The sequence below is a fragment of the Natator depressus genome, chromosome 1, assembly GCF_965152275.1.
Source record: "Natator depressus isolate rNatDep1 chromosome 1, rNatDep2.hap1, whole genome shotgun sequence".
NCBI classification, from domain to species: Eukaryota; Metazoa; Chordata; order Testudines; family Cheloniidae; genus Natator; species Natator depressus.
This window is the reverse complement of record NC_134234.1, coordinates 139,764,523-139,782,340: the sequence shown is the minus strand read 5'-3', so window position 1 is coordinate 139,782,340 and position 17,818 is coordinate 139,764,523. Positions and strand designations below refer to the sequence as shown.

Genomic DNA, 17,818 nt, shown 5'->3' with positions numbered 1-17,818 from the left:
TGAAGCTCTGGTACAGGCCACTGTCAGAGACCTGATACTGGGCAAGATGGAGCATGGTCTGACCCAGTATGGTAGCTCTTATATTCTTGTTAAATCAGCAACTGACTGTATGTGGCAGATGAATGTAGAAGTTATGGGGTAGAATACATCTGTGGCTGTACTCTGCAAAGTGATTGTAAAACTGGCATTTTCTTACTCAACAAGTCTGCTGTGACATTTTCTGACTTTAGTGACAAATTGTGCTTTTAATGATTTTTACTCCTTTTATCGCAATGTAGTTAACACAGCTAGAGATTTAACTTAATTCTCTTCCTTTTTGTGCATCAATAGGTTTGTTTAATAAATTTTTATCGCTTCCTAATGTGCAAATCTATTGAAGGAAATAGGTCTGAACCGATGTCATTCCAAGCATAATCTGAAGACAATGGAATTGCAGAGGTGCAAGTAAAGGCCTCATGTGGACAGCAGAGCCTTTATTTCTGGTGATGACATAATTAGGGAAAGAACCTGTTTGACTTTCATATCCTAGGAGGGTAAATATGTAGCATGCATGTTGTAGTATCAAGTGAAATACATGAAATGTACAGGGCTGGCAGTTAGGAAATCATCTTTTTACCTATAAACTGAATGCATTTGATATGGAAATCATTAAGACAATAAATGTGGACTGCCCACAATGCAGTTTTTAAAGAGTAACTTCACAGAATAAAGCTGCACCTTAAGGCAGGATCAATCCCCTCGCAAGCATGAGCTACGAGTGCATAATATATTGCAAAAATTCCACTGCTAGCAAAAATTTAAATGTATTATCAGTGCACTCTAAATCATGGCTCTGAAGTCATAGCTGTGAAGCTTGGCATGTTTTAAGTGTAAAAATCCCCTGGCCTCAAAAATATTTTAGTTCCTTCTCACAATAGAACTGGGGTACAAATGAACTAAAGCCAAATGGCAAGAACTTCAAACATAACTCTACTATACAGGCCGCCAAATGAAATGAAAAGGAAAAGCCAGCTGAAATCGCAATAAAACAGTTAATATTTCAGTATAGTTAAGGTAAAAAATGCTTTGACTTTGTTTTTCATGTTGGATTGTGCAGTACCACTCATTAGCACTACTGCTGCCATGTAGGCTTATGGCTGCAACTAATTGGGCCCATAGCTGCTAAGTCTTGTGCAGCTTCTTGTGTGACATCTTCTGCAAATTGTGTAATGAGTTAATGTATATATTTGCAGATCATCTGCATATGACCACAAATTTCAACTTATGGTCAATACACCCTGTTCCAAGCAGTGGTAGGTTCAGAACACAGAGTTGCACAAAACTTGGCAGCTATGATGGGGTAGGTGGGTGGCTGGTTGGAGAGTTCCCTGAGATATGTAGGTGGGCAAGCCACCTCATCACAGTGTATCATGCCAGCAAATGCATCCATTACTCATAAGGGAGTGGAGCAGCATGACTCGGCACCATCCTGCGGATGATGACAGTGCAGCAACAGCAGCTCTCTTTGGTTTCTGCTGTCTTCTATTATTGGTGTCCTTGGTCAGACGCGGTGGGAGCAGCTGCAGCAGGAAGAATGTCGGTTCCCAAGATGTCGCAACGAACTGGAGGCTGCAGTCGTGTGAGTGTGAACATGGGGATGATGTCACACAAATGTGATCCATTTCTTGTGATTCATGTGTGACCTGGACTGATGGGAAAATCTGCAATTTGGTGCAAAGCACAACTGCGAGGGTATAGACAGATCGGGTTTTAAGCTCTCACTAAAGAGGATGAAGAGATGTCTAATGTGCATGACCAGGAGAGGTATTAGGGATGACTGCTCATGTCTGTACTCTGCCATGATATAGTACAATGAGGTGGACTTATTGTTGCATTAATCGCAATGACTGCTCCCATTTGTACTTTCTAAGCATTTCTTAACCCAGATCCCTAACATTTAACAAATATTTGTTAGAGCCAACATTTTCAGAAGCATTCATTCATTTTGTGTGCCTCAGCTTTTGGGGGGCTCACCTGATGCCTGACTTTCAGAGTTCCTCTGGACCATAGCAGCTTCCAAAGATTTCAGGCCCAAGGTGTGTCAAACTGGGTGCCCAAAAATTGAGGCAAAAAAATTAGTGAGCACCTTCTAAAAAACATGGCTGAAAATGTATGTGTTTGTGAGCAATCCTTGGTTTGGTGCAGTGGTAAAGAGATAACATTGTGCAAGTGGTGCCTGAAACAGAATAGGAAAAGTTTAAGGATATGCACTGCCTTCTACCATTGTGTGCTTTGCTCCTGTGCACACCCAAAAACTACAGTGAGTGTGACAGCAAAAAATGACCCAAAGGTGTGTTTCATTAACAGCTATTGCTTGACACTTGAACCCTGTTTTTAAGAGTTCAAGTGTCTCAGAGGGAATGAAGATACAGGGTGTATCAAACTCTATATTTAGGAAGAACAACTGCAAGCTATGATAGGAATTCGCTTTTACACTTAGCTTCTAAACTGAGTCCCACTCCAGCCCTGAGCAGCTCTCAGAGCCATACAGGCACAAAGCACTCTCGCTATTTCAGACACATGTAAAGGCTCACAGTCAAGATCTCAGCTGACTGAAGAACGTGTCTCTTTCAGCATCGAAAAGAAGTGTCTATACTCACTTGACGGTTTGGAACTTTTTTTATATAAATAAATAAATAAACTAAGCTGAAGGTCTCATTTGCAAACTTGAGAGATTGTGTGAAGGGTCCGAAGTGGTTAGAGGTCTCTGTTTATTTGAACATCTTGTGCATCATATTAATGTGTTTAGTGCAGATTGTTATTGCTACTGCTTTATAATCTATGGGGATCTTAAAAGATTTAAAACAGAAAGCTGCTTTAATACTTAGTGACATCACAAACAAAACTATGTAGCAGCATGCTTAATTTTTTCAAAAAATTTGTTACAGCTGGTAAAAAAAAGATGTTGGGGGGGATGGGAGAGAGGTAAGTTTTCTTCACTGTAATCATAGCTGCTGTGAACATACAGTAGTGGAGGTAGAAACAACCGTGTTATCGAAAGCTTTACATTATTATTGTATTTGCCTGCAGAATGTAGTAAGTTTGTGCCTGGCAAAGTGGAAGAAGCAAAGTGCAGGTTTCTCCTTCTCCTCAGTACCAGTTAGGTTTCACAGTGGTGTGTAGTTCCTGTCAAAGTCTTTTATAAGAAAACACACTGCAGCTTTCTGGCCAAAACACCCATGGTGTTTGATTTCATGAGTACAGCAGGAGGTAAGAGGACCGCATTCGGTGTTTGGGTTTTTAGTTTTGTTTTTGGTTTTGTTTTGTTTTTTGTTTTGTTTTGTTTTGTCCTGCTGCTTTTGTACAGTAGGATTAAGAAAGATGGAAATTATGATAGTGCCTTGTGTATCTCAGCCACATTTAAAGCAAATTGACTAAGAAATCCAGACAGCTGCACATCTTTCTGCACCCCTCTCAGGAATTATTTTTAGCTGAAGGAGAGAAGATAACTTTGTTTTTTAAACTCATTCCGGAATACTGACTGATTCCTTCCTATTAAATATTCCTGTACATGAGTGATTTCACTACAAAGTAAAAGAGTTTGCATTGGAAGTCAGGCATTAAATAGCTCCAAACCGAAATAAGAGTGTCATTGCTTTCAAAGTTTGCCTTTGCATTCAGGCCATAAAAGGTAAAAGGTAAGGTGTGGGGAAGCCAAAGAGGCTTGAGAACAAGGCTTTGTGTGTATCAGACAATTTGCCTGGCAAAGGGGGTTTGAAATTCTTAGCTGATACTGAATGTGAGCTGTGATTTGTTCAAGTGTGCAAATCTGCTCAAAATGCCAGAAATAACAGAATGTGGGTAACAGCATTTTGTTGAATATCTCTCAGATATACATGGCAAAATAAAAACATTTATAAAAATATGTATTTATTAATCCATGTCCGTCTTTGTGTGGTGTGAGAGAAAGATATTGCAGTAACTTAAGCTTTATTTCTAGACATTTGACAGTCAGTAGTTGTGCTAGAGGTGAATTGGGAGGAGGGAAGGAAGGGAGGGAATGCAGCCAGAGAAGGTTGTCTATTTTTACTCATCAGTGTGCTGTTGTCCTGATTTCTTTGGCAGTAATGAGGGCAGCATGAACTGGAAGGAAAAAATCACCTCCTCCAAAAGCAATCCTACACAATTGTATCATACATCTCTCTTTAGGAACCAGTGTCTGATTGCAATCAGTTTCAACACAGGCTTCTTAGGAACTCACAACATATTACAAAAACTAAGATGGCTTGGTTTAAAGAAAGACATTCTAAGTAAAGATTTAATCTAATTCCTCACCCATCCATGTTTAAGTATGCCAAAGGCTGGTGGAAGTATATCAGCTATTTTATGTGTGGTGGGGGAATGTGTTGCCATATGCTAGAAGCCTTAACTGTAATTTCATTGCTGCTGTGGTTTTGAAGCACTCCCATAGTATTTTTTAAATTTGTATGTGTGTTAGTTTCCTTTGCCTTTGTTTTCATTTTTAACTGATCAGAAAGGGGGGAAAGATCATAGCATAAAAGAATTACGTTTTCCCCTATTATAAGACATAATAGATCATATCTTTCTAACAGTTTGTGGGTTTTTATAATTCTTGAAATGCAATCACTGAATACCAACACTGTATCAGCATAGGTCCACTTTCTATCAGTCATCTGAGAAAATGATTACTTTCCAGGCATAGTAGCAACTTAAAAAAAATAAATGAATGCAAGGGGTAAAATCCTGGGAGTTTTGCCATTGACTTAAGTGACAGGATTTCGCCACCAAAGTCAGTCCAACAGACAACACAATGCACTTTGAAGTTACGTAAACTATGTCTGGCTTTAGGTTATCACAGTGAAAAAAAGCACCTGGAACTGTACAATTTATAATTTGTATGATGGTTTTTTTGGTTCGAAATCCTTACACGGGCCTACCCAAACTGAAAACATAGCCCTCACAAAAGACCGTAAAAAGCAAAAGCAAAATTCAACCCAATGAGGCTGCTTGAGTGAAACTGATGGTAGAATTTGATTCTTGCTTTCCAGTCAGTCTTTATTGAGCTCCTTGACTTCAGAGTCAGTAGAACTGAGTAAGTGGCCTGGTGTGAATTTGTATATTAAGTCAGTATCAGTATTTCCACATTTATCTAAAATGGTCTCCATTCTTAATTCCTTCTTATGCTATTGAACAAAAACTTACTAAAAATCTACTTAATATAAATCTTTGAAGGGAAGGTTCTCTGTGGCCTGAAGATTTCCAAAGGACTTTATAATTTAACAGTGTCTATTCCCCCTCCCACACTCCCCCAGTCTATACACAAATAGATTTGAGAGTTTTTTTAAGCTTTGGGAGTCAGGCAATGGATACATTTTTATTTGTTAAAAGTGTATTCTCCAGGATTACATTTTTATTTGCAAAGGCCAGATGCAGGCTCAGGGCTTTTGTAACCTCTATTTCTATTATGAGGCAACAGTAACAGTACGTTGTTTGCCCCAAACGTCTTCCTTTTGCTTTTTGCTTGTTCTAGGAAGTCCTTAATGTCTTAAGAATTTCTGATTCCCCTCACTATTATTTTTTTTATGTGAAAGCAGTGTCACCATTTCTGGCTATGAAAGATTAACCAGGAAAGCTCAAGTGTTCTCAGTCCCTCAGGTATTAGAAGGGAGTATCTAAGCAACTCTGAAACTGAGACTGAAAGAGTAGAAGGGCTGATGAAATGGATGCCTGTCAAGAAGCAGCATGGGTTAAGTTCTAGTTTATCAAGCTCTGCTATCTGAATGTCAGAGCCTGTAACAGTTTCTCATTTTGCTTGCAGGAATTAAGGCGCTCTCTTTAAGTATGTCAAAACAGCCAGTTTCAAATGTCAGATCCATTCAGGTAAGAGACAGTACTTACATTTCTAATATCAGAAAATAATGAATTTCTACATCAATTGCTTCACAATCTGCATTTTGTTTGTAATGAACAACACTTAAGTGTTAGCTAGTGATTATTTTAAAAAGAATAAAAGTTTAGTCTTGGTAGACATGAAAGCACATAAAAACATTGACCTGAGGAATTGCTGGTGATCTGAACAAAAAAAAAAGATTCACAGATTTGATTTAAAAACAATAGCCCTTCACATGATAAATACTGTTTGTTGATGGGTCTGCTAAACACAACAGGATAATCCACAGAATTTCCATATATACAGCCAATCACTATTATAAGCAAATCCCATCTCTGAAAACCCTAGGGGTTTCTTTAGAATTAATACATTGTGGTAGAAGTATGGGGATAGATAGATGGCACAGCTTTTAATGTTTGCATGTTTTCATCTTTTCATTCTTTTGAACAACAAAATATATAGTTCCAGTATTCAATTTAACTACATTGTTATTCAGAAAGACATTTTATGGGAAAACCAAAATAAAGTAATCAATGAAAAGACTGTGCCAGGTAGGGGTGTCTACTCATTCTGGTTAATTGTAGTTCTTAGAGTCTTTTACAAACATTAACTACAGAACAGTCACAACACCTCTCGGAAGTAGGTGAACAAAGTACGGTGAAACTAACCCCTTAATTCTTCTCCCACTGAAGTCTATTGCAAAACTACCATTGATTTCAGCATGAGTAGGAATTGGTCCTAAAACAGTAAGAGCTATACTTTTTTGTTTGTTTGGGGTTTGTTTGTTTTTTTTTTAATGAGACCAAAGATGATCCTAGAAACTTCTAGGATGTCAATTCACAGAGGCTGGTTACTATGTGCTTTCTAGGCCCCAAAGGCTGGCTGTGCCAGCAAGTGCAGGATATCATTCCCAGACTAAGCTCATGTTAGATTTTAAACTGATAAAAACTTTTAATAAAGAATATTTAAAATTATATAACACATACATTGTTGAATACACATTATAAATACCCCAGCCATGTCAATTCATGTTCATCAAAAATGATTTTATATTGCAAATGAAGAAAGAAATAAAGAAAAATTGTACGAGCTGACAATTGCCTGTGGTAGAAAATACAGACAAGGGTTAGTGGTTAAGCATATAACATAAAAAAAAGTACACTAGTTAGTTAAATCAGTTGATCTTAGCCTAAGGCCAGGGTGCCTCCTCAAATACTAATGTGTACAATATTATTACAATTTTTGTTAAATATATTTTTGCAATAGATTTTCCTAGCATGTTGATAGGAAAAACAGTTTAAGGGTTCATAAAAGCTTGAAATAGCATAAGAACCCCAAATAGAATTTATCATGGCTGATCTGCCCTCAGTTTTCCCATGATAATACTTTCCTAACTCATTGAGGTATTATGAAGATTAATTAACTAATGGTTGTGCAGCATTTTGAAGCTGCAAGGCCTATATGTGGGTATGGGAGAGAGGTATTATTATTATAAAGTGTGATTTAACTGAACAGAGCTGACTTTTTTGTACAAAAAAGGCATAACTGTTTGAGAGAAGTCTTGGCTTTGAAATCAATGGACATTTTGCCATTGACTTCAGTCGGGGAGTCAGGATTTCACCCTTTATATATTAGATTTCAAAATCATTTGCATTATTAACTCACAGTTTAGGGGATTTATAACTTGGATCTAAGTTTTAATCAGCTACTAATCTTAATATGTTATATTTAAACAAGTTTTCTTTTTTTAAACACATTTTGAATTAAATTGATTTGCTTGTTTCTTTACTGAAAGAGTAGGGGTGGACACGTTTGGTCACGTCTAAGATTTTTTTCCAACTTCTAAATTGAAACTTTAAACGTCCAAATAACTGTTAGTATTTTTTTTTAAAAGAGCTTGTGCCCCCAAAGCACTAAACGTAATACTTTAAGAAAGTCAAAATTATGAAATAGTCTTGAATGACAAATGTTAGAAAAGCAACCACTGCACAGACTGAGTTTTTTACAACATTTCTAGGGAAAGCTGTTGGAAGCTGCTGTAGTAAGAAAACCTACACCGCAACTGATGCCCATTTTTCTTGCAGCTATCTCAGATCCATGATACAAGGTGTCAGTGACTTCTATACACTGTACCTTGTAGTGATTCATGGATTATGAGCTTTTGCTACTACATACTGATACAATAGGTCCTGCATCTCGGGAAATGACAATGTATATTGTGCTACAGATATGGAAATGTAAGGATCCATATCCATACACTGACATGAAAGAATGTAGCTGAAGAAGCTGTCAATAATCTGTGTGTGAAATGCTGTCTATAGTATTAGCTGATAATACATTCTGTCAACATTTACTGCTTTTGATTTTCCTCTCATTTAAGTGCTTTTCTGGTTTAGTGTTTTAGTGGAGGTCCTCTGTTCTGTTCAGAGCTCTGAAAACTTTCATATTTTCTCAATTTATTATAACACAATTACCTTCAAGTGGCCCTACAATTTGTTCATCTGTCCTTCTGGATGAATAGGGGTGACCATGACTCATGGGTCTCACCAATAACACTCCTAAACTGGCCTTCTGGGTTGTTGCAGGGCAGTAGAAGGCACTCAGACTCTCTGGTCTGTATATTCTGTCTCTGCAACACTCCCAACCAGAGAATCAAGTGACTGTAAAAATAAGTCCAGCTCTAGTAGTCCAGATCACTGTATAATAGGCCATCAAGCTGACACATCATACATTTTATCTGTCCATTTATAGTCAGAGAGTAATATTATCTATTAGAGAGACAAGGTAGATGAGGTAATGTCTTTTATTGGACCAACTTCTGTTGGTGAGAGAGACAAGCTTTCGAGCGACACAGAGCTCTTCTTCAGGGCTGCAACCATATTTATCTATCATTCATTCTCTTTTCAAAAGTCTTTGTTTTAAAGACACATTTAAACTAGCCTGCAACTTTCTGTCTGAACTCTCGAATAGATAACAGATCAGACTCTGAACTCAGTTGCACTGACATAACTCTAGAGTACCTCCATTGATTCCAACAGGGAGAAGCACTGACCATTGAAAGGTCATGGTTAAGGTGGTCAGGGGTTTGTGCTGATTTGGCTTCCTCCCCTAGTGAAGACCCTTTGGAACGGCTGATGAAATATTAAGCTGCCCTGACTGGCAAAGCCCACAAGAGGAGGAAGCAATAGAAACTCTGCCCACCCTTCCAGTTGGATGAATCCCTCCTGGGGTGCAAAGGCACAGGTCTAAGGCAAAGAGGTAAAATTTGCCATTCCCTTTACCAGCAGGGTGAATTTGACCCATGAATGACAATTCAAACACTATTAAGTGTAACTGACCAACTGGAGGCCAAACTGCTTAAGGTAATTATAGCAACAGACTTTCCAAATGAGAGGAATGGTGATCCAGTGTTGGAAAGCAAGCGTGGAATTTGTGACCTGTTGTGCCACAAGCTTCCTGTGTGGCCTCGGGAAAGTCGCTTAGTTTCTCTTTGCCCATTTTATGGATGGGGACCTGAGGCAAAGAACACTTGCCTTCCTCACAGAGGTACTATGAAGTTAAATACATTAAAGATTGTAAGATGCTGAGATGGTCCTGGGGGCTATATGGGTATGTCTACAAGGCAATTAGACGTCCATAACTGATTTGTGCTCGCGGAGCTCAGGCTAAGCTGCTGTTTAATTGCAGTGTAGCATTTGGGCTGGGGTTGCAGCCTGAGCTCTGGGACCCTCCCACCTTGCAGAGTCATAGAGCCCAGGCTTCAGTCCGAGCCTGAATGTCTACAGAGCAACTAAACAGCCCCTTCGCCTGAGCCCTGCGAGCCTGAGTCAGCTGGAATGGACCAGCCGGAGGTTTTTAATTGCAGTGTAGTCATACTCTGTAAGTACCTCAGATAGACACAGAACTTGCTCTCATTGCAGCCAATGTAGGGGGTTTTGCCACTGATTTTATTTACAGTAGAACTGAACATACTAGTGAACTTTCCTGAGCACTCCAACCTATTTGAACCCAGAAAGGTGCTTGGGGTACCGGATCTAATTACTTCATGTGCTAATTAAACTGGATCCACGTTACAGTATGCATTTTACTACAAATACTATTGTGCTTTCATCGCTCTAAAACTTTCATGAAGTCTGTAGATCTGCTTCTGGCACAAGGTGACAAATCCATCAGCTATCAAGCAGATCTCCTTCCTACTAGCTGTGGCCCAATCCAGGATTCTTAGGATGTCCAGCGGCTTTTCTTCTTCTTCTTTGTCCTTTATGCCGCTTTTCCTAGTGAGGGTCATGGCAGAAGCATGGAGAGTAGGGAGGATCAGACCTCCTTTTCCTCCGCGACAGATTCCAGCTCCTCCTGGGGGATTCCCCAGCGTTCCCAGGCCAGCCAGGAGATAGAATCTCTCCAGTGTGTCCTGGGTCAGGCTTGGGGCCTCCGCCCAGTGGGACGTGCCCAGTAGAGTTCCAAAGGAAGCCTCCCAGGGGGGCATCCTTATCAGGTGCCTGAACCACCTCAACTGGCTCCTCTTGATCTGGAGAAGCAGCGGCTCTACTCCACGGCCCTCCAAAATAGCTGAGCTCCTCACCCTGTCTCGGAAAGTAAGCCCAGCCACCCTGTGAAGAAACCTCATTTCCACCGCTTGTACCCGCGATCGCGTCCTTTTGGTCATCACCCAAAGATCATGACCATAGGTGAGGATGGGGACGTAGAGCGAACTGTAAATTGAGAGCTTCGTCTGAGAACTCAGCTCCCGCTTCACCACCATGGATCGGTGCAGCACCTGCATCATTGCCGCCACCGCACCAATCTGCCAGTCAATCTCCTGCTCCCGCTTGCCGTCACATATGAACAAGACCCCTACATACTTGAACTCATCCACTAAGGGCAGGTGCTCTCCCCGGAGAGGACCATGACCTCTGATTTAGAGGTGCTGGTTCTCATCCCAGCCGCTTCACACTCTGCAGCAAAACGTTCAAGTGCACATCGGAAATCACAGTCTGAAGAAGCAAGGACAACACCATCTGCAAATAGCAGAGATGCCACCTCCAAGTCCCCATACCAGATGCACTCCTCAGCTCGGCTGAGCTGTGATATCCTGTCCATGAAAATCCAGCAGCTTTTTGACCAAGTTAGTTAAAAAGCTGAAAAACCAGTCATCTTTAAGCACTGTTTGAATCTATTCCATCTAATAGCATTCCGTTGGTGTAAATCCAGCCTCAATCAAATTTGTGGGTAACACTAAAATTGGAGGGGTAGCAAATGTACAGGTGAACAAAACCAAACTGCAAAGTAACCCAGAGAACTTAAAGCAGTGGGGCTGCAGGCAATACAGGGAGCTAACTACTGATAATTGGGGATTGGTCCTGCTTTGAGCAGGGGGTTGGACTAGATGACCTCCTGAGGTCCCTTCCAACCCTGATATTCTATGATTCTATGATAAATATATTAATACTGTATGCATGGGGGAGGAAATAAGTAGCATGACTTCAAAAGGATGGTGGGTGTGGGGAACGGCCAAGCTGCCATTCTCATTACAGGAAAATGTGATTATTTCCATTTTGTCTCTCTAGTACCATCTTATTAAGCTTTTATGTAACTAATCACTATAGTTGCCACAGGCAAGGAGCAGGATCAGGAGCTGGAAGCTGGGTGGAGAGGGCCAGCAAGAAGATCTTTATCTTCATAAGCGGCTCATAGAATGAAAGGGTTTGAGAGCCATCACTCCAGCACCAACTCTGTAAAAACACTGCAGTGGCTACAAATAAAAACCACACAGAGAAATTCACACTGGTGATCCATCTTTTTGCAATTGCATCTTTGTCTGTAATTTCATTGCATTTAGACTTTTTTTTGGTGTGGTGAATCCATCATGGTTTCCTTCTGACAGGCTAATATCAACATCCCAATGGGAGCATTTCGACCTGGAGCAGGGCATCCTCCCAAAAGAAAAGAATTTACACCTGAAGTGGAGGAGGTAAGGAAAATAATATTTAAACTTAATGCAGGAGACTCTCTGCAGTTTATGTGCTATGCAGCTATCTAGGCTACAGTACAAAATGCTAATCCTAGTTATCACAGGCATCCATATACCAATCCCAATTGGAAGTCAACCACTGACTGCTGAATACAGTTGATATACCTGGTGTTATTTTTGAAGTCAAGACATACATGGTAATATAAACAAGTACCAGGGTATGTGGTCCTGCTTAGTTAAGAGAATGGCATCAGCAGTGACAGGTGAGGGGAAGGCAATGAAGGGAAAGCAAATCGGCACTCTGGGGAGTATATATTGCACAGTGTATAGCCCTAGCATAGTTTACGCCTGACTGGGGCGATGGGAGACCAAGAGGGGTATTGTGACACCCCATGCTACTCCAGGGACACCGATGATCTATCCCTAAAAGGGAATATTTTTGGACAAATTATCAGCCTTTTTCCCCAGCTACTATAGACACTTCAGACTTGTAATTTTCTTACTGAAGGTTAATTCTTTCTTCTCCTCTTATCAGTTTCATTGTTAATCAAAACAGAAGAGGTTATTTTGCTAAATTCTCTTATATACTTTACAGTAATGATGCTCTGTTTATAAAGTCATTTTGGGGGGAAAAACTGATCTAACTTATTTTTGAACAAGGCATTTTGGAAAGAAAATGTATAAAGTGACCTTGCAAGCACAGATGGTTTTCTCTTCTGAAAAAAAATTAAAACATATTTTCTATTTAGTAATTCAGTTTTGAAGGAATGCAAAAGATATTAAAAAGAAACTAATAAAGCCTGCACGAGGGTTGGTAGAATTTGAGAAATAAGATAAATGGCTAGCACTGTTTGATTTAGTTGGATCATTGAATTATAGCTTTGCTCTTCAATTATGTGTATATTATATATGAAACAGGAACTACAGAATTAAAGTTTCTGCTCTGATCCTGTAGCCTTTACTTCCCCAAACCAATGGGACTATTCACATGAGTAAAGGTTCTGCTGAATTATACCTTGTGGTAGCAGTGGAACATAAATGTTCCCAGTGGATTTGTCTTTTCAGTTTTTTCTGTTTATTTAGCTTTTGCAGTACAATCCATGGTTCTATCTTTAAGGCCATTAGAGGCAAATCTATCTGAACATTATGGGCTATATTTTGAGAACCTGTCAAGGAAGATATGTGTCACATTCAATGGGCTGAAATCCTTGTAAGTTTTGTATGTGAAAAAAATTGAGTGAAAGGGCATGTAGCAAACAAATTGAGTGGGAGGACATGGGAATTTCAAAAAAGAACACTGTCTCTTCACCTAGATATTTGCTTCCCTAATCTTACCACCGTCCAGCATTTTATTGACTCTTTAGACCTCCTTTGATAAAGTTAGAGATCAAGTTCTAACCTCAGCTGCACAGTGCACATTGCACACACAGTGGGGGATAATTTGAGGTACGTAGTTATGAATGCCACACATCTGAGATTAAAAAGTAACCCTAAAAATAATGTATAGAATGGAACATCTCCAAAACATGTCCAAACCTTACATGGTCCCAAAGACCAAAATGTAACCTAAGTCAGTTACAACACAGTACTACAAAAGAGAACTCTGTTGTAAGTGATTTAGGCAGCAATCATTTTTAAACAGGTCCTCTATAGATAGTTCTGGAATTGTAGTGCATCCAGGCCCTTATTCTTTTCTGCTTAGTCAAGTTATCAGGCAATGAAACTGTGCAAGAAAACAATACTGTCTGGTAACCATCTATGTCTCCTGAGACCTTCTGCTGCCTCCCTTCCACTCCTTCTCCATTAATTTACTTACTCTACTTGCCTTAATCCCAGATTGTGAGGTCACCTGGACACTGCTCAGTGCCTAGTACAATGTGGTACTGATTCCTGATTGTGGTCCTCACACATTACCACCACAGAAACAATATATAATAGTAATAATAAATATAAAGGAAGCCAACACATATTCTTACTGTAGTACAGTATACTTTGTATGGTGCTTAAATGAAGTCAGAATTAGAGTTGGATTTATACTGTGATCAATTTTTTGTGATATCCACTCTAGTTTGTTATTTTTGTGCCTCATTAGCATTCTGTTTCCCCAAAGAGTAGTAGATTTACTTGTACTAGCTCTCACATTTGCAGTAAGCATGCACAAGTATTTCTATGAGAAATGATATATTTTAACTGGAACAGAATTCTGGAATAAACCTTTCACCAATACTCTGGCTCTTAGGCAGTGAAACAAGACAGACAAACATCTGATCACATCATTAGTAACATGCATGTACATGTAAGTTATTTTGCATGAATTAAATGACACAAAATTAAATACAAATTTATCAAGCCAATCAAACTTATAGTAGCCTAAATTTCCTGGAGATGATGCCTCATGAAAAGCCCTTGTGGCCCAGAAAGGCAGAAGTTAAAATGTTTCTACAATTCTCTGCTGATCTGCTGCTTCTCCCTGAGAAATTGAAGCCACAGTAGATTCACTCTTCCTCCTGGAAAAACAATGAGAAATCCTGTGGCACCTTAGAGACTAACAAATTTATTTCGGCATAAACTTTCCTGGGCTATAACCCACTTCATCAGATGCACGTAGTGGAAACTACAGTAAGCAGGTATAAATATAGAGCACATGAAAGATGGGAGTTCCCTTACCAAGTGGGGGGGTCAGTGCTAACGAGGCCAATTCAATTAGGGTGGATGTGGCCCTTCCCAACTGTTGACAAGAGGGGTGACTATCAACAGAAGGAAAATTATTTTTTGTAGTGCTAATGGGGCCAGTTCAATCAAAGTGGATGTGGACCATTCCCAGCAGTTGACAAGAAGGTGTGAGTATCAACAGAGGGAAAATTATTTTTTGTAGTAACCCAGCCACTCCCAGACTTTATTGAAGCCTAATCTGATGGTGTCCAGTTTGCAAATTAATTCCAGTTCTGCAGTTTCTCATTGAAGTCTGTTTTTTAAGTTTTTTTTGTTGAAGAATGGCAACTTTTAAGTGTGTTAGTGAGTGTGCAGGGAGATTGAAGTGCTCTCCTACTAGTTTTTGAATGTTACAATTCTTGATGTCTGATTTGTGTCCATTCATTCTTTTGTGTAGAGACTGTCCGGATTGGCCAATGTACATGGCAGAGGGGCATTGCTGGCACATGATGGCATATAGCACATTGGTAGATGTGCAGGTGAATGAGCCCTTGATGGCGTGGCTGATGTGGTTGGGTCCTATGATAGTGTCCCCTGAATAGATATGCGGACAGAGCTGGCAACGGGGTTTGTTGCAGGGGTTGGTTCCTTGGTTAGTGTTTCTGTTATGTGGTGTGTAGTTGCTGGTGAGTATTTGCTTCAGGTTGGGGGCGCTGTCTATAAGCGAGAACTGGCCTGTGTCCCAAGGTCTGGGGGAGAGAGGAATCATCCTTCAGGATAGGCTGTAGGTCCTTGATGATGCGTTGGAGAGGTTTTAGTTGGGGGCTGAAGGCGACGGCTAGTGGCGTTCTTTTACTTTCTTTATTGGGCCTGTCCTGTAGTAGGTGACTTCTGGGTATCCTTCTCTCTCTGTCAATCTGTTTCTTCACTGCCCACACTAACACGGCTACCCCTCTGAAACCTCTTCCTCCTGGAGTTATATTTGGTCAATCAATTACTAGAAATAATACTATTATTGTATTAATAGTACTATTAATACTATTGGACTGTCACCAGAACCTGAAATATTTTCAAAGGGGGTTCCAGCAAAACAAGTTTCAGAACCCCTGATATAGAACTTAGGCTGGAAAAATCTTAAGTTCCTTGCAGGAAAACTACCTACCCACGCTTCAGGTCAATTGAGATGAGATGTCCCGGTTGTAGACTGTAGGCACTGCCACAGTATAAATGTTAAACTACTACAGTTAATAATAATAATAATAATAAATGGTCCTTTCTGGTCTTAATGTCAAGGAAACAGTAGGAATTAGAGATGGGGGGACGAGAGGGGAAGAATTAGGCTGTCTTCAATAACAGCATTGCACAGATGGCACCTGGCTTGACATCTTCTCACAGAGAGAAGCTGTCACCAGCTGTCCTGTACTTGTATTAAGACTAGCTTGACTGAAACGTAAATCCAAGAAACACAAGGTGATGTAATTGGGCAAAGGGAAAGATTCTGAAGACTTGGCCAAAACCATGACTTCACCATCTTTTGAGGGCATCTACCCACCAATGGACACAACAAGGTAATACATAGTTCTGGGCTTGTTCTGAATGTTTCACTACTCCTGGACATCTGAATTACAGTTGGGTGAAAAACAGGTTTTTTTGTTCATTGGCAATTTAGAAAAGAAAAAAATGGGTTTGGATCAAACAAAGCATTGCATTTAAAAAGAATGAAATGTTTCCTTGTGATTTTGAGCATTTTAAAATAACTTTGAATTTTTAAAAATAAAATTAAAGGAAATTTCGAAAGGAAAAGTTGTTTCAGACTGAAAAATCAAAACATTTCATTTAGAAAATTTCAAAACTGACTGTTTTGATTTTTTCTGAACTTTTAAAAAGTTTTTTTCAAAATGAAAAGTTCAGCAAAATCAACATATACTCAAGAAGGTATGTGGTATCACCGAATGTGCATTTTTGCTGAAAAAAAAAGTTGTATGTAGAAAAGTTCATCCAGCACTACTCCACATGGTGTTAGAAGCCAGAAATGCATCCCTTCCAGTCATAGCTGGACCAGCCACAGTGATTTATCACCTCCAGCTTCAGTTATGGCCATGTACGACAAATAAGGGTTATCAATGGAAGACCATGAAGAAGCTGCAGATAATACAGCATGTGGTAGGCCATGTTATAACTAACACAGATGACAAGAACATACTCCATCCTCACCTCCAATGCTCCAACACTCTACATTAGCTCCCTGTTTGAGTCCAGACCCAGGTCTTGGTCTTAATTTTAAAGATCCCCACTACGCTGTGTCGCAAATATCTCAAAATCCATCTCTTCCACAGGGCCTGATCCAAAGCTCACTGAAGTCAATGGAAAAACTTCCATTGACTTTAATAGGCTTTGGATCAGGCCTTTAGTGCCCATGAGCTACCATCACAGCTCTGCTCTTCAGAGACTCGGGAGTTGCAGAATATTAGGTTTCTCAGTAGCTAGAGCTCATGGCTATGTAACTATGTAAGATATTAGGTCATAAAAATGGACATTTACTTTTCTTCCTTTTGGCTGCCTATGGCACTCCACCAGATTCACTTCCCATTATTCCTTTAACATAGTAAATTGCTACTCACATGTAGAAAGATGTAAATCCTTGTGCATTCAGCACACTTTAATAATGTATTTTTCAAAACATGTGCAGGCATCTCAAGGCATCTAGTAACCAAGTTAATTCCTTCTTACAGCTGTCCAGTTTCCATTGTGATTACATTTAGCATCAAAAAAACCTTTTCACATTTCCCAATTAATCTGACCTCTGTTTATGCTCAAGAGATGTGTATGGTTATCGTAAGGTGACTATTTTCCCTTTGCACAGAGCATTCCTGCTTCTACAGAGGAGGAGAAGGAGAAGAAGCAGCTCCCAGGAGCCAAGAAACTTCCAGGCCCTGCTGTCAACTTATCAGAGATCCAGAATATAAAGAGTGAGCTGAAATTTGTCCCCAGAGCTGACCAGTAGTAGAAAAGAACAGGTGAGTAAAAGAGATCTTTCTTTGCTGTGGCTTTAGGAACTACAGGCAGATCCAAAGCCCATTTATGTCAATGGGAACACACACACACTCTCACAATTAGGAGTTTGTCTATGATCAGTAGCAAAGCTTTTAAATAGAAAAAATTCATCAACATAGCAAAGACATTGATTTTAAAATTATTTTCACCTGATTTTGAACAAATCTCTCTAAATCTCGGCCTCTGTTGTCTTACATTCTGGCTATTTTTGGACTTGAGTCCTAAAGCAAGGAACTTCCATCTCCATTAAA

At 39.7% G+C, this 17,818-nt stretch overlaps 1 protein-coding gene across 1 annotated transcript; it reads left to right on the top strand.

Annotated features, from left to right (window-relative positions):
* The first annotated feature begins 2,486 nt into the window (after window positions 1-2,486).
* On the top strand, window positions 2,487-17,530 carry SMPX (small muscle protein X-linked). The gene is made up of 4 exons (XM_074968168.1): window positions 2,487-2,645; window positions 5,819-5,880; window positions 11,775-11,861; window positions 17,377-17,530. The coding sequence occupies exons 2-4, from the start codon at window positions 5,842-5,844 to the stop codon at window positions 17,515-17,517; spliced, it is 267 nt and encodes an 88-aa protein (XP_074824269.1). The 5' UTR covers window positions 2,487-2,645; window positions 5,819-5,841; the 3' UTR covers window positions 17,518-17,530.
* The last annotated feature ends 288 nt before the right edge of the window (window positions 17,531-17,818 follow it).

What these genes read in the sequence shown, in the direction of transcription:
- SMPX (XM_074968168.1), top strand. Translation starts at nt 5,842, where the DNA reads ATGTCAAAACAGCCAGTTTCAAATGTCAGATCCATTCAG. An exon ending in CAAATGTCAGATCCATTCAG is followed by an intron (nt 5,881 to 11,774) that starts GTAAGAGACAGT and finishes TCCTTCTGACAG; the next exon opens with GCTAATATCAACATCCCAAT. An exon ending in TTACACCTGAAGTGGAGGAG is followed by an intron (nt 11,862 to 17,376) that starts GTAAGGAAAATA and finishes CCCTTTGCACAG; the next exon opens with AGCATTCCTGCTTCTACAGA.